This window comes from Danio rerio, chromosome 9 (assembly GCF_052040795.2).
Source record: "Danio rerio strain M-AB ecotype USA chromosome 9, GRCz13ab, whole genome shotgun sequence".
NCBI lineage: Eukaryota > Metazoa > Chordata > Actinopteri > Cypriniformes > Danionidae > Danio > Danio rerio.
The window spans coordinates 30,216,926-30,243,025 of record NC_141029.1 but is presented as its reverse complement, the minus strand read 5'-3'; the positions used below and the strand labels follow the sequence as shown (position 1 = coordinate 30,243,025).

At 37.2% G+C, this 26,100-nt stretch overlaps 1 protein-coding gene and 1 long non-coding RNA gene across 2 annotated transcripts in view; one reads left to right on the top strand and one right to left on the bottom strand.

The window, feature by feature from the left end:
• Positions 1–15,977, top strand: part of klf7b (Kruppel like factor 7b) — a 53,597-nt gene extending 37,620 nt beyond the window's left edge. Inside the window, 2 exon segments of the mRNA NM_001044766.2 lie at positions 4,557–4,680; positions 14,553–15,977. Coding sequence (NP_001038231.1) covers positions 4,557–4,680; positions 14,553–14,604 — 176 coding nt within the window. The 3' untranslated portion in view covers positions 14,605–15,977.
• LOC147842401 (uncharacterized) overlaps positions 1–26,100 on the bottom strand; it is a 143,105-nt gene that overhangs the window by 93,702 nt on the left and 23,303 nt on the right. The gene's annotated exons all lie outside the window — the stretch shown is intronic.

Sequence of the window (26,100 nt, the reverse complement as noted above, 5' to 3'; positions counted from 1 at the left end):
AAAAAAAAAAAAAAGACGCTTGGATTTACTATTAATTACTATAGTTCATTTTCATGTGGGTGTCTGACAGCTGAAAACAGATCTGGTACCAGATATCGCAGACTCTGTTACTTTTTAAATTGCACTTTTTTTAAAAAAATAATATTATTATTTACTTTGGATATGTGTTTTCACATTCTGATTCCAGCGCCTAATTATTCAATTGTTAAAATGAATATAATTAAATGAAATATTCTTTGGAAGAGTGTACTATATTGTGGCATTATATAAAATGGTCTTAAAATGGCAATAATATTGTTTAACACAATATATTTTGGCGTGATATATCTTAAAACAAAAAAATAGATATTGTGACAGGCCTAGTAATTAGAATTAGAATTACACCCAACTCTGGAAGGAATCGAGGAGTTTTTATTCTGATTGTATGAATGCATTAATGCATTCGATTGGGTGTCTAAAGTCTCTCAAATAAAGTTTTAAAATGCACACAATCATTTACAATCAATCACAGAGCAGCCTCTGTACCATGTGGTAATGACATAGCCCTACTTTGCTTTGTCAACAGTGTTTTCAGTAGTTAATAACACATCCCTGAATGGGATTTGCAAGGTAAAAGTGGGTTACAATCAGAGAGCTTGTTTTGAAAAGCTACATGAGCCACTGGAGATGATGAAATGAATGGATGATAATTGGACCCTGCCACTGAAATCTAAACTTTGCAGACAATAATAGCTTGCCGGCACTCTGTCCTGAGGAAAATGTAATTAAGCGCACCATACACACCTAGGACACTAGTGCGAGGGAAGGAACTTGCTGTTTTGGAAGGAACCCGTTGCTAGGAGACCATATCAAAAGACTGTAATAGGTTGATTATTTGCAGCTCTAGACGCCAATAGAAGCTCCAATAGTCTAAACCTATCCCACCTTGCTGCTACCCTCTTTGGGTACAGTTGAGGTTGCCAGGCAACTACATCATGCATATCTAAAGCAAGCAATAATTGGTTGGTATTGCGGAGTGTCCATAGGTTGCATACCGACTGGATGCCTCTCTCTCTATTCTCCTTTTAACACTCTCTCTCTCTCTCTCTCTCTCTCTCTCTCTCTCTCTCTCAGCTGGTTGCTAGGAGACTCCATCATGCATCCCTGACTCTCCAAGTTATAATTGGCCTGTGTTATGGTTGCCGTGGTTGCAGGTCCAAGCCTGCCTTGCTGCTGTCAGACAGCAAGTGAGGGAACAAAATAAAGAGGGGGAGGAAGGGGGCTACGGCATAAGGAGGGAGCAAGCACGAGGGGGTCTTTGGCCAATTATTGAAAGTGTAGTGCGAAACGTTTGCTGTCTCACACCTGCGGCCCCGCCACTCTTCAAATGACACAGAGATGCTCTTTCTGCTCACTTGTAGCAGTCACACACCCGAGAGCAGACGTAGCTATATTTCCTCCAACTGATTTTATAAATTGAAGGAGCTCAAGGACAGGCAAACATAATAAAATAAACCTCAAGGCACTTTGACCTGCTGTTTGTCTGGTCGCGTCTTGCCTGGCAAAGAAAGATGAGGGATGTCAAAGAAAGCCTGCTGCTTGTTTGCTGTTTTCCCAAAGGTGAACTACTGGTAAAAAAAAAGGCCAAGTACATTGTATTATATTTAAAAATCCTCTACTCTTTGTCATCGAAAGTCAAGAAATACATCTTTAGGGGATAGAAAAAGAGACTGTCCAGACACCTTACGTGAAGCCGTTTTCCTCGTCAACCCTGCAGTGTCATTCTTTACTTTGCGTTGCATCATAGGACTTTCAGGACCGACCGAGCAATGTAGCGGTACACCCGATGTTATGTCATCTTTTACCTCATCTTGCATCATAAAGCTAAAATACGAGACTGGATAAATAGATGAAAAGTCTTTGATTTCATAACAGCAATATGTGCTCCCATAAGAGCTGCATACATTTTTAGGATATGAAATATTGCTAGGGAATGCCTTCCACTTTCCCCACCTCTTATTGGATCATTTCTCCTTACAAAAAAGGAAAATAGCAGCCTGTAATCATTTCCATTCCTCTCTATGATTTTCTCCGTCAGTATTCAGAGTCAGTCACAGAGGTTCAGAAACATTCTTGAAAGACTAACGTAGAACTGCTTGAATTCCTTGCTACTCCAGGCCAGTTTACAATGGTTTGTATGATATTTTGATTTAAAAACGGATTGCTAATGACTAATCATTGATTTTTATTATTGATCTTTAAAATCAATAAATCTACCTACTACAACCCCTATAGAAGTACCATAGGAACCATTGTAGCTTCCAGGGGTGTAACAATGCATTCATGCATGCGATGTGTTGTCTTGATTATTTTTAATATACTGACAATATTATCAGAATCAGAAAGTGCTTTAATGCCATGTTCAAACATATGAGGAATTTGTTTTCGTGACAGAGCTTCTACAGTGCAACAGAGTTACAGAGACAGGACAAGAAACAGAAAATGAATATATTTTGAAAATAGAAGTGTTACGTCTTGATTATTTGTAGAATAAGTCAGAATTATCAACCCCCCTGAATTATTAGCTCCCCTATTTATTTTTTAAATTTATACTTTATATAGTTTTAAATTGTATGCCATCATTGTTGGGTCCTCCTCGAAACAAATAGATGTTACGAAACACCAACATGGTGTGGCTAAATATCAACTTTGATATAAACGGGCCTGGGAGTAAGTATGTTATTATTGTGGGAACACACAGAGTTCCTCTTGTGTGTGTGAACGCATCGATAGAAAGACTTTCTGTGCTGCTAATTTTTTTTTTTTGTTTGTTTAATTTCTTTAATAACATTTGAAAGTGTGTAAATTCCCTTTTTGTCCTGTTTTCACACCTATGCGATATTGTGGGCTCATATAAAGAAGTTTGAGACAACAGTTAAGTTTTTTTTCTTCATGCCTCTCGAACTTCACCTCTCCTGAGCAGATTATAAATAATACTAGGACAGATGTTTCACAACAAGAGGAACATCTGCATCTCATTTACTGATCATGAAGCAGCCATGTTAACTTGCATGAAACCATCATTTAAATAATCCTACAGTGGCTCTTCGTGACTGTTTATTTAAATATAGTGGGTCTGGTATCTCCTGAAGCAAATCCAACGAAGTGTATAGTGACCATTCTCTGTCTAATCAGTATCTGCACTGTTTCCGTGTAACATTCTGGTAAATGTACAGCTCACTTAGAACCTCAAAGTTATGCCACAGACTCAATCAGAATTTAATCATACAATTTTGTATTATCAAATATCTCATCACTGGCCAAGAGTATTGATGCTATATTATATTGTGATGAGACGTCTGACTTACAGTACACCCCTAATAGCAACCTCCCAGAACACGCTAGCAATGATGCATAACCTATCAACTTACCTAACCTTATATATATATATATATATATATATATGTATGTATGTATGTATGTATGTATGTATGTATGTATGTATGTATGTATATATATATATATATATATATATATATATATATATATATATATATATATATGACTGTAATAGACTATCAAGCCAACCTAAATATTTTGTTATAACATGTTATTTAAATGTAACAAATATTTATGCAAAAAATTACATGCAGTATATAAAACCCCTAAATCGCCATCCTACCTGGTGGTCAGCCTACTTAAGAAGCATGTTAGGCACTAATTAAATAAATAACTTTTTCAAATTGGGCAACATTCATTTTAAATGGAGCTGTACTGTAGTTAGTAACATTGGTGCACACAACATTTGCTTGAAAACCTGGCAGCTCTTGTGCTGTGAATACGGCATTGTTTCCCATTAAGCATCATTAAGACCCCAATTATCATTACCACCTCCAGATCTGAATCAGTGCCATCGACACCCTCCCCATTCCCACCCAGGCCCCAGGCTGAAGCCTGTTCTGTTCCCTAGGAACACTGCCACTGTGCCGGGACCCTCTCTTCGGGTGCTGAAATCCCCCCCTTCCTTCCTCACTCAAGGCCATATTTTAAATCTGAGGCATAAAAATACGGCATGTGGAACAATTGGTATCTCCTTTCCCATCTGTTTAACTTCATTTGAATTTCAGAGCTTACTGGGAGGGTGGAGAACATTTAGCACAAATGGCTTCATTTTGGATACTTGACTTTGGGTTATGAATTCGTTCTGTTATGGTGACTGAGCACATTTATGCAGCCCCTCTTCAGTTTAAGAAAAAATGTAAAACAGTGATTTGATTGAATCAAAATCTGTTTCATTTTCTTTCTTTTCTATATATATTTTACATTTGACTACTGAGAATGCAGGAGGTTTGAGCTACAGCGCTGTAATTTGGAGAACTGGGCAATAAATGGTGTGATCCGATTGGCTGGCTAGGATATGTGATTGAGAGAAACAGTAATGAATGATGTTGATAATGGAACTGCTGACTGTACTCACAGTGGCACAGCAGCAGCCTCGCTCCAGAGGCGCACCATCTGTGTACAGGTGTGTGTGAATGGTGAAGGGGGGATTAAATGATGTGTGTTTGTGCATGCAGGTGAGAAGCCTTACAAATGCTCCTGGGAAGGCTGTGAATGGCGTTTCGCACGAAGCGACGAACTGACGAGGCACTACCGCAAACACACTGGTGCCAAACCTTTCAAGTGCAACCACTGCGACAGGTAAGAGAAGCACAGCAAAAGCTCCAAAACTAGCTTTCAATAAAAGTAAGCAAGCATGCATGAATTTAACCCTTTTTAATTCTGTAACGCTCCCACACACAAACTCAACCACGCTAGTCCACAGTCCCCAAGTGCCTATAAACAAATTCCTCCAGTTATGAGACCACAGGACTAAACTCTCTCCCTCTCAAAGAATCCATCGCACCCTCCCTTCGGCTCTTGTTTTCTTAAATTCTCTCTGATGGCATGCACATAGCAGTGCTGCATCGGGCTCATTGGAAGTTAGCACAGGCCCGGTTCCCTGCTGAATAACTCATTCACAGTCTGGTCCTGTGATACCCATTACCGAATTACTGCGAATATCTCATTCTCACATTCTGTTCCACTTTCCTCCGTCCTCCCATCGGTACGGCGTATGCCCACACTGTGGCTCGAGTGCAGGGAGAAAGAGAAGTTAGAGGCATGGGTATGCATTCCAAGGTAAGAGGAGTTACATAACAGTAATATAAAAGAGATGGAGAGAGGCACAGGAGAGGAAATGGATGCACGTAGAGCTCTAGAGGAAAGACACAGCATATTTGATGAGGGTTGTTTTTTTCTTTTTTGCCTGTATGCTGAAACATCAGCATGCAGTAAGCGGTTTTTGTAGGACATTATGTGGAATAAATAATCACAATTTGCATACTATTAGCGATGCACTAGTATTATAATTCTGGTCAATGCAATAGTGCAAAAACTATTTTGGTGTCATTATGGACTATAAGTGAGATATATTAACTTTATTTTGTCCAAAATATGGCATTAAAATTGACATTAGATAAAGATAACATTTAATAATATTAATTAAATTGAATATTAATTAAATATAAACTTTATAGTTAGATGCAAATGTAATTTTTAGTGTACAAATGGTTGAAATGAGCAGTAGTTACAGGCCCACAGCCAGCCTGGTGAAAGGATTGCTTCTTTTTTTTTTTTTTCAAAAAGTGGACTTTTTTTCTATTTCATTACGAAGTTAAGTATTTATAGTTTGAATACTGCATTTTAGTGACATTTTAAGCATAATTTATTTCTGGATTAGCTTGTCGGGTGGCCATCATAACCACACTTTATGATGTACCAAAAACATTTCCTAAAGATTTATAATAAAAAATATTAAAAATATATATATTTATATGTATTTTTTATCATATATCATAAGGAAAAGATAAAGGAATCTGCTAAAGTTTTAAATTAAAAACTGCCTATTAAGGCTAAGTCACCAATTATTTAGCAAATAACAAACACGCCAGCACATTCAACTTTCCTCAGTTAGAATTTGGCCACTTGAATAATAAAAAAAAATTACATAATAATAATAATAATAATAGGACCAACGTAGAGCTTCACAATTTTTCTAGCCTCTCTTGTAAAAAAAAAGTACATCTGAAAATTCCTGGAAAACAAAAATAGCCTTATTAGTATTAAAATATACTTGTATATGCTTCAAAAATGACTTTTTGTGCATCACAGCTTTTTATTTGTAATTTTTTTCTTTAAAGAATAAGGTCCCAAACTTAGAATAAAAGTTATTTGTAAAATGTTTTCACAATTTAACAACAATACAGATGGTCAGTAGTGAAAGATGACGTCACTTACGTCAGATTTTTCTCTGTATTAAAGCTTTATTTGATAAGGTATTTTCACAATTTATGATGGCAAAGCAGTCAAAATTGAAGAAATGAGCTCATGTATAGGACACTTTTTGGACCTTTATCAGTGAGGGGGTGGGTCTTTCGAACCACCCTAACCACCACTGGCTATGGGCTTGAGTTAAAGACATACATACATTTTACCTGACCAATAGCAGACAACAATGCCCATGTGGTACAGAAAGTGTACACGTTACTTCAAGAAGCAATAAATAAAACTTGGTGTTAAATGCAAACGGATACAATGAAAAAGTCTATGAGTCAATATTGACTTACTAAGTCCACATGCTTAAGTATGTAGCTTGCAATCACCAGCAAAATACAAAACACTTTGAGTGCGCTGGAGCATGCAAATTTAGGATGCAATTTAGATTTGCTTTTTCCTCAAATATTTTGTTGGCAGAAAAACTGCTCTCTAGGAGTCCAATCACCATTAAAGAGTTGTTTTTCAATGAACCATAAAAAGTAGTACGAAAAAATATCAGGTTAATTTTAGTCTGGAAAGTTCCTCTACATTTTGAGGTTTTACATGACTATGGAACTATATTTAAATATTAATAGCTACATTTTGACACACACATCCAGGCGATGCAGAGGCAGCGTGTTCAAACGCATTTGGTGTTAAAGAGGTGAAGAGACACCGAAGCAGCAGAGAAAAGGAGAGATTTGCATTAGCATGGGGAGGAAGAGTGATAGCCTGTCAGGTGACAGTATTAGGGAGCTGTCACTCGGGCCTGGCATGCGGGCAGCAATTACACAGCGGAGGCCGCGTGCCCACTGAGCCAGCTCCAGGTGGAAGCACAATTAGACACGGCTCCCTGTCTCGCCGTCGGCATCAAACCAACCTCGTCGCAGCCTTTTGAAAAGTTGTCCATTGAACATTTCTCTGCTGCTCCATCACAATGAAGCTATTGCGTTCCCAGCGGACGAGTCACGGCTGGGACGGCCTCTGTTCTACAGACTGCTGCTGACACCTGAACAGCGCCGCTTTCCCCCGGGCACAGCAGAGCTCGTGAACTCTCAGGGGGAACACATGGGGAAATCTGTGTCCCTACACTCATTACTCAGTGTTTGGCAGCTATTGCATGACAAAAGGAGGAGGAGCTCGTTTGGATAAGCAAATCTACATTGGCAATTCTTTCTCTCTGATGTCAGGTATAAACAAGGGCATATTCAGAATTTGGAATCTAGCCCAAGCACTTCTTGCGGTAGATAAACCCCCAGCATTCTCGCTTATAAATCTTTTGGACTAAACCTGGAAAATTTGTTGGGTAGGCATGGGCCGGTATAGGATTCTGATTTTCACAATATTTTGATTATCACTCTAAAATATGTTTTTATTTTTGTTTTGTTTTTCTTTTTGTAATGTCTGGGTAAAAAAACAAAAACTCTCATTGAACACAATACGTTTTTATTTTAAGAAACATTACAATTATTTGGATCAGTAAACATGTCAGGCTAAATAATTAAACTAAATCATTGACTTCTGCTTTCTTCATTAGTTTTAAAAACACAGATTTCTTTACAATTTTATATCTTTGGATATAAAAGTAAGCCACTGCTCTGTTTAGGTCTGTTTAGGCAATTTATTTAGCGAAATGTTTGCTGAATCGTGGGCTGACCACTAGCTTTTGATGTGGATGGTCCATGTCTGCTTGAGATACTGTTCCCCCTAAAAAAAACTAAATAAATATAGTTATAAATAAACCTTGACTTTGAGGGCCTGTTTACTCTAATATGTTTTAGTTTTAAAACGGCGTTTCTGAAAAGTTCTCTGTCCACACTACACCAATGAAAATGCACATCATGTGACCATACACACACTCTGGCATGCGCTGAAAGCTGCGTCAGCATATTCACGCGTCCGAGCTCCAGGCAGTCAGCGGTAACTCTGAGCACACCTTCCTGGTTTAGAGTCGCCGAACATCGGCCAGTCCATCCCAAATCAGCCGCTGGATCTCATCTCTTTGTAGTTGTTAATATTGATTATTATTTTTGTTTACAGAATATTTTATTCAGCAAAAGAGACAGCTATTTAGTATTTCATCATGCATTTCCTCTGATAATCTTTATTGTGCATATAGCCTGACATCAAGCACACGTTGCCAAAACCACACAGCGAGCCTAATGTTTCATATTTTTCAATGAAAATTAAATTTATAAATTTGCATTCAGTAAAGCTGATAGTGATAAATATGTACATGATGCCATAACATTTTTGGTGTATGTTATGTTTAAGTTTTTAATATAACAATTAAAAAGAGTGCTTTGTGTTTTCATTTTATTTTTAAGATAAATGAAATGTAGCCAGGGTGAATGGCGTTATATATTGTACACTGTCTTTACATTTGAAGATTTACCTGATTTGTCATCTAGTGTTCCTTATAAACTTGCAGAGACTGAACTTACAAGGAAAGAATGCAAGTCTGAACTTTGTGTACTTGATATTGAGAAAAAGACCCAATCAGGTAGTGCGAATGTCGGCAGCCATGCCTCCTTTTTCAGATGTCTCCTTTTCCCAATCCACACTGACATAGAGCAGCATTTAAAAAAAAAAATGTCCTCTTCAGCATTTCCAAAATGCTTCGTTTTTGAGGCTCGAAAACGTATTCGTGTAAACAGGGCCTTACACACTGTGGTAAATCTTAAAACCTGTTATAGTCCCATGCCTACTTTCGGGGAGCATATCTATTTTGGATTTAAAAATACATTGAATTATAGTGAAAAAAAGAATATTAATGTTACCAGAATGTGAAGGTGTCCTTGTTGTGAAAGATTATTACTGTTCACTGGGACAACAATCAAAAATAATATGCTGGAATGGTGGAAGGAGGCTGTGTTGTACCATCTGATGCCCAGTTGAATCTGGATCAAATAAGCCACGGGCAAAAGGTGATTCAGAGTGCATATTGTTGAAATAAATGTGCAAAATTGGCCATTATGGCCTTCATTTTTGTAGCTCTCCACTTTCTGATCAGCTAAACACCTGAACTACCAAAAGCTGTACAGCAGATGATAAGCTGTCTTGTTGTCATTACAATTCACCTAGCTGCTGTGTTTTGTTGCATTTATATGGCCATTTCCTTATAAACAAAGGCAGTTGCAGATGTGGTAACATCACTGCAGAACAGAACTGAACATATGTAGAAGCACACATTTTACTGCATGTCTTTCTTGATTTATGATATAGTGGCAGACATATGTATCTGTCTTAAACTGCAGAGATGCTCAATCTGGAATAACCTGAGGTTAAGTGTCTTGCATGAAAGGCTACTTCAAGCGAAATATAAAAACTAATTGGTGTAACATCATTTAAAGCAATTTTAAATTTGCTTAAAATTCAAACAGCTTGAGAAAAAAGCTTGTTGTTTTCTCACTGCTGTTATTTTTGTTGTTCTAGCAGGTTTTGAACCCACAACCTTTTGGCTCAATATAACTCACAAATTTCAAAGTCAGCTCAAAGCAGTCTTGCTTTTGAAAAATTGTAAAATTACTAACATTCATCATTCATTCACTCATTTTCTTTCAGCTTAGTCCCTTTATTAATCAAGAGTCACTACAGCGGAATAAACCGCCAACATATTCAGCATATGCTTTACACAGCGGATGCCCTTCCGGAAGCAACCCAACAGTGGGAAACAACCATACACTCTTGCATTCATACACATACACTACGGGCAATTTAGCTTACTCATTTCACCTACAGCACATGACTTTGGACAAATTACTAACATATATATTTAAATATTTTAAAATCTAAAATAGATAATGTTAAAATTGTATACAATTACTTAGAATAAAAAAAAATAAGCAAAAAGAAATCAAATATAAATATGCCCAGCAAGCATTTTTTTGTTTTTAAAATATGTCTAATAGATGTCTAATAGGTCTAAACAGTCATCTTTGCTAAAACAAGGCTAAATTTGGACTGTCAGTGAACATCTAATAGACGTCTAAGAATAGGCCAAAACTAGACTAGTCATCAAATAAACAGTCTAGTATTGGCCTATTCTTAGACGTCTATTGGATTTTCACTGACAGCCTAAGTTTAGCCTCGTTTTAGCCAAGCTGTATACATTTAGATGTCTATTAGATGTCTATTAAACACACAATTGTTTGCTGGGTAGTATTAAAAAAGGATCTAGTATGCATTTACCATTGCTCAATTTTGCAAAGCACAGTATTAATATTATTCCAATATGAATTTGTGCAATGCAAATATTGTGATTAAAATTCTGAGTCAGTGAGTCCTAAAAAACCAATGCTAATTTAGATTACCTGTAGCAAACCTTAAACAATATGGGTCATTTTAGGTTATATTAAAAAAAACATGAATCAAAATATATGTAAATCAAAAACAGGCATCCAGGTTTGGAACAACAGGTGTAGTGCTTTTTTATCTTCTAGGTGTAATTACTGACTGCACACAGGTTTGGGTTAGCATCACAATGGTTATGAGGAGCAGCAGTCATGGGCAGTCTAACAGTAAATACAGTCAGCCAATACATACACAGTCATACTGTCTCACAGTCACTCACACCAGTGTTTTGGGCATCATTAATCCTGCCTAATCAAGCACAGCCCCCTGTCGGGTGTTGAGAGGGGTTGAGTGAGAGGTGGGGGGAGGGTTATGAGATCTAAGGGTGTGCCAGCTGGTGGAGCAGCCACTTACAGTGAGTCACAGGACCATCTGTCCAGTCGCTCTGCCCTGTCTCCACACACACACACACACACACACACACACCTTAAAAGAAAAATCTTCACACCTAGATGGATGCAAATTTAAAAAAAAAAAAAATTTGTGTGATGCACGTGTCATTGATTCTGCTAAAAATGTAAACACCTGATGAAAGTGAAATGTACACATCATTCAAATCCACTAACAGATGGTGACTGGTCAATACTGCAATACTTAGTCAAAGTGTGCAAAAAAAAAAAAAACACATACAATTGAAGTCAGAATTATTAGAACCCCCCCGGCCTTCCCCTGAATTATTAGCCCCCTGTTTATTTGTTCCCCAATTTCTCTGTTAACCGAGAAGATTTTTTTCAGCACATTTCTAAACATAATAACTAATTAATAACTAATTTCTAATAACTAATTTCTTTTATCTTTGCTATGATGACAGAACATAATACTTTACCAGATATTTTTCACTTTTTTACTTTGACACTTCTACAAAGCTTAAAGTGACATTTAAAAGCTTAACTAGGTTAATTATGTTAACTAAGCAGGTTAGGGTAATTAGGCAAGTTATTGCATAACAATGGTTTGTTCTGTAAACCAGTGTTTCTCAACCACGAACCTGGAGGAGCACCAGCTCTGCACATTTTCCATGTCTCCTTAACCAAACACACCTGATTGAAATCAACAGCTGATTAGCAGAAACTGAAAGTCCTGTATTGGGTGTGAAAGACAAAAGAGACATCCAAAACATGCAGTGTTGGTGGTCCCCCAGGAACTTGGTTGAGAAACACTGCTGTAGACTATCGAAAAATATATAGTTTAAAGGGGCAAATAATTTTGACCTTGAAATATTTATTTAAAAAATTAAAAACTGCTTTTATTCTAGCCGAAATAAAACAAATAAGTCTTTCTCCAGAATAAAAAATATTATCAGACATACTGTGAAAATTTCTTTGCTCTGTTAAACATTATTTAGGAAATATAAAAAAAGAAGAAAAAAAATCAAAGGGAGGCTAATAATTCTGACTTCAACTGTATATAAGAAGCAAGGAATAGGGATAGTTGGTACTGTCACGAGCATAGCATATTTTCAAATGGCCTTGCTTCTAAAAAATATTTTTCATCATATTTCTTTTTTCCCCTGAAGTATTTGCATGCACACGTGTGTATTGCAGGAAATGTGAAAAATATTTCTAGGTATTCGAACTTTAAACAATTAGTTTTTTTTTTTTTTTTTTTATAATTAGCATTTTGGTTGTGTTGTTCACATAACTCATAACTGTAGCTTTTTATCCTCATTAAAAGCTTTAATTACTCAGTCTCACAGTACAGTTGTCTTTATACTGGATTTTCATACACAATTTCAAATCAAAGTTTGGGACTGTGGGACTAAGTAATTAATGCTTCCATTAATTAATGTGTGCATTCAATGGGACCAGTGCTTAAAGAATACGGAGCTGTTTTGCTGTTAAGCCCTCATTGGTCATACAGCTATGACTGGTCTTGGAAAACTAAAATCAAATTACTTGCCTTAAAGGGATGGTCCACTATGATATCATATTTTAAACTTTAGTTTATGTGAAATGTAGCTCTGTGAACATAAACAGCATCTCTGAATGTGATATGCTCAAAGTTCAATGCAAACTCAAATTGCTGTGAACATCCACAATCTTTACCAGCACTGCATTGTCTCTCTGTGCAGCTGCTTTCTGTGGGTTATACATCTCAAATAACAAACTCGCAAAAGATAAGAGAATGTTTCATATTACTTGCACATTAACCAGAATATATGTGAAAGACACTTGTCAGATTATATTTTAGAGAGCAGGCGTGAGGTTCAGCTGTGTCCTCTGTTATTTTTTTTCTCTGATTCAGGCACAAACTAATACGCCTAACAGCTACCTTGACTGACAGTGTTTACACTGCACAAAAGAGCATGCTTGTTGGCGCATGATGCTTTTCCTGGTGACGTGGAGCCAATCCAGGAATTACAGCACATTATGTTAGCTGACCAATCAGAGCCTCTTGAGGGCCAGCCTTTCAGAAAAACTAAAAAATTTGACAGCCGTTTTCATGTTAGCTTAGTAGCTGTATATAATTAAAGTGAGATATAATCAGGGCTAAATTTGTGCCGGAACACATTGGATCCGGATCCGGCACCTCTGAAATCTGATCCGGCACCTCATTTTTACTGATTCACCTCCTTATCCGCCCTCCTCCCTCGTCCGCTGTTCACTTTCTTCCGCGACTCCCCTACTCTCTTCACTTTCGTCCGCGACAACAAACCCCTACCCTAGCTCATAACTTACATCCGCACCACTCCTCTGTCATCCAATGCCTAACCAACCCCCTACCCTGCTCTCCACTTTTATGCGAGACACCTCTCAATCCTCGGATAACACACGCAGGATCCGTTACCTCGATCTGTTCCGGGACCTCTTGATTCACAAATTAAGCACTGGATATAATAACATGATTTTCTACAAATGAAGCATGAACACACGTTACTTTGCATCTTATAAACACAACCAAGACTGAAAAATACACTCTGGACCACCCCTTTAAAGCTCCATACAGAGAAAAGGAATGATTGTAAATCTGTTAAATGTTAAAAATAAACTCCCGCAAAATAACCAGGGAAAACCACAAATGTTGTAGCTGACATAAGTACAAATTCCTCAAGATGACTCTTGATTTGAAAACTAACGGTGTCTACCTGTATATATGCACCCTCATCTCACCCCAATTTCCATCTTGGCTGCTTCCCATCCAAAAAGCAACAGAGGAGTTAACACTGTGGCTCTCGACTAATTAATAATGGATACAGCCAGAGGCGAATTAAAATTATAATTCTCTACTCCTTTCTAAGTCTCCACTCTCCGAGATTATATTCATTCCAGTTAAGATTCACTTTCAAAACTATGGCTGTAATAGTAATCCTCACAGCCTAATAAATGCAAAGCAGACATGGCATTGCAGCAGTATTTTCTAGGCACAGTTATGTATTGCTCCTAACCAGCAGTGGTTACATGTGATCTTAATTGATGATGACACAAAAAAGCCCATGGCCCACGACGAGAAACCAACCGATATGACTCAAGTGCTACAAAACTAATGCAGTCCCACAGTTTAAACAATACCATTTCACCTCCAGCCTCGAAATATATTTTCTTATTTAAACAGGCTTGGTGGGATTTGTGGTCGCACTCCCAAAAAAAAAAAAAAAAAGACTTCTTTCGGCACAGACTTCCCTGCTAACTGCATTGGCAAGATATCCGTTCTAAACGATCTGTCACCAGTTTTAGAGCAAAAAGCTGGCTATGCTTAAAAATTCATTTTTTTCCCCAAACGCCAAATGTTGTTTTCTCTATTCCATCTGCAAAGGCGCCACACGTCTTCCAAGAAACTCAGACTCATACCCTCTTTAGCTCAATGATAACTGGCTTTCCTTAAATGTATCCATGCTAACTCTGTCTCTTCTTCTCTCCTTACAGATGTTTTTCCAGGTCTGATCACTTGGCTTTGCACATGAAGCGACATATCTAAGGCAGAGGAAGACGGGAGAAAGAGAGAGAGAGTGAGAGAAAACGAAGAGGAGAACAGGTGTGCACCATCCAGACGGGAACATTCACAACAGACTTTGGGTGCACAAGAGGGGTCTGGCTGCAAACGTCACCAGGAGGAACATGCAAGGCAGCGTGGGCAAGCGTTGTTGGATTCTACACACTCTCAAGACAGTCCAAAAGCCTTTTCATCAGCGATTAGCCATGCCTTACCGAGCACTAGCTTGGAGGTCAGACACTGCCAAACACCAGGTTTTTCTTTTCTCCCCTCATTCTTTTTTTTGTACAGTACAACACCACTAGCATGGAACAGGAAACTGAGCGCTTCATGTACAAAATGGAAACGCACATTTCATTCATCACATAGCCTAATGGTTCTACTGGAGAATCATGTTCATTGTACATTCTGGAGTTTCAATTTCTTTTTCCAAGGACAGATCACAATAACCAACCTGCAGCTATGTTGTATACAGCAAACAACCAAACACGGAAAGCAACATTGCCAATACGTTCTGAGGAGTGACCAATGGAATAAGTGGCCAAATGCAACGCCTGGCCCCGGAAGCAGGCTCTGCCTGGGGAAAAGTGATAAAGAAAAAATACGGCAACACTCAGGATGTGTGCTGATTTCTCGTACTCTTCGCTCAGGAGCGAACTCTTCTCTGCTCTTCACACCCGTCACCTCACGGGTGATTGAAATGATGCGCAGCGACACTTTCTTGCCTTTGTTTTTTGTTTAAAGACAGTGTTAAAAAAGATGGTTTGTTTTCCTTCTGAGCTAAAAATGTCTTAAACTTCTGAAAGGTGAAAATTTGCTTTGCAAACAAGCGAAAATGTGCACATACGGGCAACGAGAGGGAACTTTGAGGCCTTCTCTGTATGCACAAGGTTCAGTGGCTGCTATCTGGCACTGAAACAAAACATTCAAAGCGTAAGACGGGAACAGAAACCCCCCCCAAAAAAGATTGGGATTGCTGGCTTGGTATAAAAGGACAGAAGTCTTCTGTTTTTCATTTTGCTTTGCACCGACTTGATCTGGGAAAAGTTAACCAATTGTCACAGACCTTGTGTGATGCTCTTGACACTGGAAAGAGTTCTTTTGCTTTGTGTTGATATTGGCACCTGTGTAAGAACATAGTCGTCCAGTGCACTGTAGGAGGCCAACAGAGGAGACGTAATGGGGGAGGGACAGTTGGCAGGACGTTGACTCTCAGATTGGAGCACCTGCTGGGATCAGGATCCAAAAGACCTTGGTGGCATCAGCCCAGACAAACTTTGCCTGTTTCGTATCCATTGTCTGCACTGATTTTTTCAATGTTCTCTGTGCTTTTTTTCATACTGTCAAAAAAAAAAAAAGCTCAAAAACAAAACAAAAAAAAAGCATAAAAACAAAAAACATCTTGGAGGGAAAAAAGCAGAAAACAAAAAACACATAAAAAACTCTTTTACAGACACATCACAACACAGACAGAATGGTTTCTTTGCTCTTGGCTTTTTCCTGGAAAAAAAAAAAAACTAAAGAAAAAAATAGAACAATAATTACCAAGTTAATGAACAGCGTTAAAAACGAAACACTGCATGGCAGCCTCTTTCAGATAGATACACACACTCGCACACATACATGCACAGCTTGCCTCTCAGCATTATTTGTTTTGCACCAAAATCTTCACAGCAGGGTTTTAGCAATTGTTGTTTTGTAGGATTGCGTTCCATCCAGACGTCAGACGTTCAATTGAGAGCTTGTTGATACACTCGAGTATATTATGCTAAACCGGGCCTAGGTCTAGCTTGGTGTTAACAATCAGCTTCTAAATCGCGGGGACAAAAAGACATATCATCATCCCCAAGGTTGTGAAGCCTGTCGTGGCGTCGCAATCAGGGCGTTCCCTTACTGACCCTACTCTTCTGCATTGATTTAATGGCTGTGAGGGTGGAGGGAAGATTACGATTCAGCAGTAACATGTTAAGAATCATGGCAGACTTTACTAAACGATCCCAGAGTTTCCCCTTAGGGGACCACCGGAGCTTAATGATCAATACACAAACTCTCAGCATAGAAATGCTGAGTTGGTGCAGAATGAAAAGTTGGTGCCTTTCTCTTGGTTTGAGGCCTGCTGAAGGCAGCTCTTCTATCACATATATACACACACAAACGTACACAGACCCACACACACACCATTTCTTCAGTTTGACCATTTTAGTTGCCATTTTCAATTGATTTCCTCTCATTCCAACAAATTTTCTTTGTTAAAATGCAAAGTCATGCCAAAATTTTGACAAAATAGGAGATGAATCAGTTTCTCTCCAGTAATGTACAATCAGTTGTGGGTTGTGGCACTTTTGTCCGCAAGAAGCGGTCCCTGTGTGTGACGATTGTTCGTATGAGTTTCTGTAAAATAAGGTGCATTGCTACAGTGTCATAATAGCATTGTGTACTATCCCACAATTTCACAAATGGGGTTATTACTGACAATGTGCAAACAGCTAGAAAAGCTTTGAAAGGGTTACATTTCCATTTTCCTCACAGATAGCAGTCATGAAAAACTGCTCTTCTCTCCAGTTTTTGCTTTGACAAAAAGACAATTCTGATTCATTCAGTCACCAAACGTGATATAACAACAAGAACACAGGGACAAAAACAAAAGCATCCTGTCATTTTCTTCATCAATATATGAATTCAGCTTTCAAATTTAACACTGAAGATACACATACTGTAACTGTCTTATTTTAAAATACAGTGCAAAGCGACAAATTGAAAATTACAAATCAAACTCTCTTCTGCCAACATGCTCCAGACTTTACCAAATGAATATGGAACAGGCCAATCAAATTCATTAGCAAGCAACATGCCGTACATATCCGATCACATATCAAGTGCCATTCGAAACCCCCAATCTCTCACTCTTCGAGCGACAGCAGCGGTCTAGTCAGTTACACAGGCGCCTGATGCTTTGCCCAAAGATTTAAGCATTTGCAAATAACCTGCTGGGTGTTAAAAGAGAGAAAGAAGACTTATTTTGCATTATTCTCACAGTATCTCCTTGTACCCTACACCAGCTTTCTAAGATTCGTTCTTGAACATCTATATGACCATTGGCTTGGTCTCGAGTGTGTGTGCTTGTAATATACGGTTTGAATGCAAAGTTGAGGATGAGTTTTAAGCCTAGCCGTAAACAAACAGCGAATTAGTTGCATTGGTTTTAGCGCTTCTGTAGTCAGTGCAGGTCACGCATGTCCTTAGAAATCACCATCCAGGCGAATGTTTCTAAAACACTCTTGATTCTGATTTAGCTGTACAGAAGACCACCTTTTCTACCACAAGTTATCCGTACAACTTCAAAACGGAGACAATGCTGTGGCAGAACATTTTACATGACAGTAGGAATGTTCGAAGACATTCTAAGGGAACAATTTTAAGTGTACTAGATCTGGGCACTCTTCCAGTGAAGCTCCCTTCCCAAGCCGTTTGCTTTTCAGCTTCAAAGAGGCTTTTGGCAGCTTAAATTTTATATGAAAAAGATGCTTGAAACATCACAAGGGGATTTTATGATAAAAGGTCAGAGGTGACAACTTTTCCGTTTTATTTTTTTGTTATCGTCTGTATTGCAACAACATTTCACTGCATAAATAACACTCATCATTGTTACCGCTAGCTTAGTCTGTTAAGAATGACACTGCTGTCGATTGTCTACATAACATTTAGTGGCATTTCGAGATGCACTTATCACAAGAACATGGGAGCAATTCATTCTTCAGCTTGATAGATAAAGCTTGACAAACTTTTTCGACGCACCAAAAAGAGACTAAATCTGCATGTACATTCGAATATTCATCCATAGGTTCCCAGTCACTCGCAGACAGCGAAGAGACTCGTTTGTCTTGGGATATACTGCATCTTGAAGTCTATCTGTATCCGTGTTTGTCCAAACTTGATATGTCAGTGCGTAAGGTTTTCACCGGGTCTTTCCTTTCTGCTTTTTGCGTTCCTCACCTCCCACCCCTACCTACCCCACCCTGCACCTGCAGAACCACAACCAGTCCTTAAAACACAGTCACCTCAGTGTCATCCTCCGGTTACGTGTTACCAGCTGTCAGCGATTTCTTACCTATGAATGTCCGTAGACATTACTAAGCAGGGAGCAACCGGCCAACAACAGACCTCAGTGCTTTTACAGGTGCTCTCTTTTATCCATAAATGGATCTCGCAGAAAGCTGCCAGTTGGTAAAGCAGGTACAAATCAGAAAAAAAAATGGAAAAAAAGGGAGAAAGAAAGAAAAATAGAACAGTTATGTGCCATCTTGATTTATCTGTATGGAAGTAGGACGACATTTTGCCATATGTAGGCTGAAGCATGTAGTTTCTCGCTAGAGCAGGGACCCTCATATTCACTGTCCTCTTTCCCTCGCCACATCACTAACACTCCACCCCCTCACTTCCTGTAATCTTCACACTCTTCCTCTCCGTTTTGTTTTTTGTTCTATTCTGTTCTTTCCTTGTGTGTTTTTCTTTATCGGTTCTTTTGCTGTACAAAGTGTTTAAAATATTATTATTTGTATGATATAATGTTAGTATGGTAATGTTCTTTATTAAGGAAGAAGATGAAATTTATTTTTGTTACTGGTCTGTTTCATAATTCTTTTTTAAATTGGTATTGTAAGATATCTATGCAAGAACTGTTCAGTGGAGCATTTTTATTTAAGAATGTAATAAGTGTAATAAATGGTAGAATCTGAACGTCTCTGACTGATGCTTTCTTTGACCGAGAACGAGAAATTACTTTGACAGTGAGCGAGAGAGACATCGTCTTTTCATAGCCTTTCATAACCTTTGGTTGGAGTGCTTTCAAATAGTCAAGACTCATTACTAGACAATTTTTTGTCCCAGAAATCACCACTCTGTAACAATGGCTTTGTGTACACTGGCTCTGAATGGATTTTTTGTGGCCAGGGTTCATTGGAATTGGAAAGCTGACTAGCAACAGAAACTCTGTGAAGGTCAAAGACTATCATGCTTTGTTTGCAGATGAATATGGCTGAATTTTTGAATATAAACAAGCAGTGGTTGTGCTCTCATTAGCGTTTCCTTCTCTAGGCCAATATATAGAAGCAGTTCCCCATATTGGAATAGTCAAACTGGTTGGTGCACACTTGGCAAAGTTGGATTGTATGCATGCATATATGCATTTATACAGCAGTTATGTCTGGTTTTTGGATCAGATTGGCTGATAGCCGAGCGATATTCTGCAAATAACAGCACTGGTACAGCCTCTTAACTCTTGTGTATTACTCGGCCAAAATACAGCAACAAGCAGAGGACACTCTACAGTTCGACAAACAGTTTTTAGTTAAGAATGTGGTTGTTTATATTACAATCATGCAGTTTATTTATAAAGATAGTTTTAAAATTATTTAACTAAAATAAATATAATTAATTTTTACTTAAATTATTTATTATTTACTGTTTAAATATTTTTTTATTAAATTTAATTAATTATTACTTAAATTATTTATTATTTACTATTTTAAAATACTTTTTCATTTCGGAGCATCAAGTTCAGTGCATCGGCCATCATCAGCCTCTCTGAGCCTAAAGTAACGGTTGATGTCACGCAACAAGATTGGCGACAGAGACAGCGTAATAAGTCTTTAGCAGAGAAAAACAGCATTTTCTTAAAGTAATTTCAAACTACAGCAGAACAAATCATTATAAATTAGGTAAGTGATATTCTGAGTCGATCTCTTTTTTTATTTAGTAGTGCTGTATTTATGCCACAGAAACTTATAGTGTTAGCTTTGGCTCTTGCGGGGTTAATTATTGTGATATCCTAATTTGTACAGAGAAACACTAGGAAATCTCTGTAGATTGATGGCACTTCATGTCGTTAAGCCTAATAATCTTAAAATGTGAGCAAAAATCACCTGTTTTGTCATCACTTAAAACATTACACTAGAAAATCATTCAAATTCTAGTTCTAGAGTGACGTTTGTGCTGCAGATATGAATGAATGGCAGAAGAAAGTAGCTTCTTATACAAAAGGGCTTGACTCTCCAAGTTTGATTTTCTTTTTTATATATACAATTATGCTGATGAACTGTTGTATAAACGCAATATCACACGAGTAGCAGTGCGATGTGGCTGTTATAGTGGTACACCAAGGCTCTCGACCTGCAGCCTCGAATCAACACACGCCTCCCACCAGTGCCGATATATAGCCATATCGCACTGCTACTCCTGTGATATTGCTCATATATATGTGGGGTAAAAACAGGATGAAGATATCCGATTTTTTCTTATTTTGTTTAAATATCTATTTTTCCTTCATTTAGCACTGCACTTCAGAAAAAAACAGGAAATACTTGGATTCATCCCGAAACAGAATTTCAATCACAATTTCACATCTTCAAATTCTAGGGTAGTTTTCAAGGGGTATGTAAACTTTAGAGCACAACTGTACAAAAATATAATGACATAATTTGGGTATTAATTATATAAACCAATTATGATTTTTAATGGCTGATTCTGATTGCAATGGATGCCTATATAACAATCAGATGTAATGCTAAATAAGCACAAGTAATTCTGCAATGAGCATCCTTAGATGAGGTCCCACAAAGGTCCTCTAAGGTACAACGATCCCAGAAGTTTAACTGCAGGTGTTGAGTATAGTCAAATTCACAACGACTTCCAACAACCCTCACCCAATCAGATTTTCAAACAACAACTATCCATTCTATAATTTAATTTTTATTACAAATTAATGACCCTCCCTCTCGAACTTCTCTCCGCGGGCCACTTTGTGCATCACATCCTTTAATTAGTCGTCACAGGGCTGCCAATGACTAAGCCACCATTTAGAAACTCGCACCCATGACTCAAGGATTAAAAGGGCTAATCGAATAACTAATGGTTAATTAGAGAGTAATTATGTGAAAGAAAAGGTACTTCTAGTGCACATTCTCGCAGCCTTCTAAATGTCTTCCAGTGAGATTTCCTCCATCAGCTCCGCTCTATTATAGCTGATGCTGGTAATTGAAATTCACATTGTCATCGCCTCAAACCAAAAGCAAATGTGAGATTTATGCGTCATCCAGCTCCTGACGCAAGCCGTACTCCTGACAGATGCTCAAACACCAGCACGTTTGTCTCGACAACAGCAACCTGATACAAAGCACATCTGGTGTCAACTGTGCAGACAAAATCCAATTAATTGCATTGTTAATTTGTAGGAATAGATGTGTCAGTGACTGCTGAATAATCTCACCTAAGATAATCAGGAAAGAAAAGAATGGAATACAGCAGGCAGCAAATTCCCAGCTCGGTCTCTTGGGATCCATGTCAGTGGCTTAATGTGCATATCCAGCCCCTCCATTCACCAGCAACCTTTGCCACTGTTTGGCTGTGAATAGTATTCATCCCTGCTCTGCTAAACACATGACTATAACTCACCTAGACAGGGCAAAAAAACATGTTTTTAAACAAAGGTGGACTTTGAGGATTAGCATAAACATTATAGCTCAAAGAAATAAACTTTGACTGTTAATGCACATGAATGATACACCTTGCAACCTAAAAAGTGTCTAAGAGGCCATTTACATGATGTTTTCAGCAAATAATGGTAATATGTATCCTTTTTGCCTGTTCCTTTAAGGCTGATATTTACTTCTGCGTCAAGTGATCGGCATAACCCACGACGCCTGCCTTCTCATAGTCGTGCATTTATACTTCTGCGTGCTGTTTGTGTTGCGAGTGTTTTGTTTTTTACTGAACACTTCAAGTAGCTAAAACTCTCTCATTCAGAGGTGGAACTGGCAGATGTGCAACAACATTAAACACAAGGTAAACGCAAAACAAAAGTCTCATAACTTTCCATCTGGATCTCCTTCACGTGACTTGACACTTATAAATACTCACTCCATTGGGCTCGTGGTCACATCATTGTAACATGTAGGCCCTTCCTCAATATGCATTCTTTAGGATCAGATATGTTAATGATTTGTTATGGCCCAAAATTTGGAAATTACCTCATGAATACTTAAGTAAAAGAAATTTCTTTCAAACTTATTCATAAATATTATTCCAGTAATTATTTTCTTGCAAGCAGGTTTAATTGTGGAATTGATACATGCTGTATGTTTTGTCATCTACATAGAGAAACATTATCATTTGCTTTGGAGTTGCTCATATGTAGGTTTTTTTTTGTTTGGATTTCTGCTCTTTTTTTTAGAATCAACTTTATAGCCAATTTTCAAAGTTGTTCTAAAAATGTCTTATTTGTTGTTGATGTTGTTGTTTTTTACATTCAACAGGTCATTACACAAATCAATTTAGATAATTTTTTTACTCAAGAATGCAAGAATAGGGGACGCGTGAAAGTTTCCGGATGTGTTCTTGATAGAGGATGCATGGATGCAGACTTGAGCGCAAAACTCGCTTGAGAAGTCCCAGAAGTCATTGCGGATAAATAAAAGAGGTGGGAAGCACAGCATTTAATATAGATCTATTATTAAAGTTCAGATATATAACTTGGTTATCTCAGGCGTTCCCCTAAATGAGAAAATGAAAGTAAACATTACTTGTTTATTTGCTGAAATTCAAATTAAAATTAGTTTTATTTGTATTGTGCAACGTATTTGTATAAGGTCTTAATGCATAATATATATTGTGACAAGGGGAAAACAATAAATTGTTGTATGAATGCTGTAATGTTTAAATAATTTTCCGTTAAAACGAGAGAAGGTCATGTGACCAGAAAGAACTAGGGATGAATGTAGCATCTCGTTTCTCACAGTACACATTCTCTGTTGTCCCTGTCTTTCTAGTTAATTCTTCCAAGGTAACTTGGCAAGACCACTCTACAAAAGCATGCAAGTCCATTCTCAGTGTTCTTGGAAATGAGAAATAGTCATAGGTACATTTTTTCCTTTTCTCAGCCACGACGAGGACTATGGGACTGCACACAGGCTGCGCCAGAGCATACACGTGCGCTTAATGCAGAAGTATAAAATAGCCTTTAGATGACATTTTGTATGACTAACAATGCAGAAATCTGGGAACTGGTTTCAAAGAGGAAGTTTTTGAAAACGTCGCAATAGTTGTGTCCTTGTAAATCCCCAAAACTGATTCTTTGAAATTGATGGCATCATGCACAGTACCATCTACAAAAACAAAAACAAAAACAACAATGGTGGCGAACATGGCTTTGTTGTTGCTCAAGTGTTGGCTAACACTTTGTCAGCATAGTATGTTCCTTCACATTACAACCAACAGCGGAGAAGCTATGATGCATCTTGCACGCATGGCAATTTCTAGATACACATCAGCGCCGACAGCACATCACTTCCAAACAGGTACAGTTTACTAAAAAGCTGACAGCACCAAATACTGGCCTGCCATATGTATTACCGCATTTTTGGTCATTTTAACAGAAAGCGCTGTCTTTTCAGCTTTGGATACATCATTGTCATGTAAACATAGCCTAAAGGAGAAACACTGTAACATCTAGGGTTTAATAATAATTTCAAGTCACTTGAATACATAACATTACACTCAACACACAAAAAGATTCAATTAAATTCAGGTTTATTTGTATAGCGCTTTTCACAATGATTATTGTTTCAATGCAGCATCAGTGGCACATTATTGCATTACAATCAAATTAGGAAAAGTTAGTTATCATAGCTTCATTAGTTACTAATAAACTACTAAATAATTAACTAACTAACAGATTTTAATAGTTAAAGTCATTGTTTTATGTATGTATATATATATATATATATATATATATATATATATATATATATATATATATATATATATATATATATATATATATATATATATATATCTGCATGTATGTATGTATGTATGTATGTATGTATATATATTTATATAAATATATATATGTATGTGTGTGTGTGTGTGTGTGTGTGTGTATATATATATATATATATATACACCTAGTTGATCAAATATTCAATCAAATATTATTTACTATCATCATGGCAAAGATAAATTAAATCAGTTATTGTAAATGAGTTATTAAAACTGCATGTTTAGAAATCTGTTGAAAAAAATCTCTCCGTTAAACAGAAATTGGGCCAAAATAAACAGGGGGGGTAATAATTCAGAGGGCCTAATAATTCTGACTTCAACTGTATATATATATATATATATATATATATATATATATATATATATATATATATATATATATATATATATATACATAGTTGACCAGGATTTATATAGGTGAAGTCTGTGTATAAATGTTCAATGAAGTGCATTTGTGTATTAAGTGTATGCAGATGCAAGCAATATTTCAAGTCAAAGTAAAGATTATGGTGCAAACGTCAAAGTAAAATTAAAAAAGTAAAATGGTACAAACTTACAAACAATGTGCTGTTGATTAAAATGAATTCAGTGTTATGGTTTTGAAAAGATGTCATCATACAATGGTGACACCAGAATATAAATCGTCACCTTAGAATTATAAAGTTCTATCTTACATCTATCTATCTGTATATATAGTTGGTGAAGCATTTTTCAGTGGTTATTAAACTAATTTGCTCATTGTCTGTTTTCTTATAAGGTCTTTACATTTGATATTAAGCCTTGAAGGGCAAATAGTTATATTGAATTACATGCTCCATGCATTAAATTATTTATTGAATTAAAAGCTTTATATGAAATATTGAATTATATTTAATTCAATATTTCATATAAAGCATTTAATTCAATAAATATGACCATATTAATTACATAAAACTAACATCTGCAGCCTTGTATGTTAAATTAGAGCAAGAAAAAATATTCATAAAACATTAAATAAATGTTGTAAAAAGCAAAAAATTCACTCTCAAACATCAACATATTGTTACAACACCCATTTTATTTATTTTTTATAAAATTAATAAGCAGACTGGTTGTATTTCTTAAAAATACAATGCATTTGCCCTGATTGTTTTACCCAATTTGCAAATTTAAGAGAAGTTTAATCATTTACATGTAGAGTACATTTAGGCTCTCTGTCATGTTAATGTATGAAAGAAAACTGTTACACATATACAGTATTGTTTGCTACATGGAATGCCAAAACTTTGAAGCTCAAAATCATTTAAAACACAGATAGAACCTTACTCCGAGGCATTGAATTTTTTTGAAGTTGAAATATTAGTTATCAGACATGTTTTTGGCCTTTGTCCCAAACTAGAGTACATACAATTTTTTTCCCCCACGTTTTACATAACACATCTGGTGTCAACTGTGCAGACCTTAACCCAATTAATTGCATTGTTAATTTGTAGGAATAGACGTGTCAGCGACTGCTAAATAATCTCACCTAGGCTAATCAGGAAAAAAAGGGAATTCGGCAGGCAGCAAATTTCCAGCTCGGTCTCTTGGGATCTGTGTCAGTGGCTTAATGTGCATATCCAGCCCCTCCATTCACCCCCGCCTCTGCTCTTGGCACAGGGGTCGAAT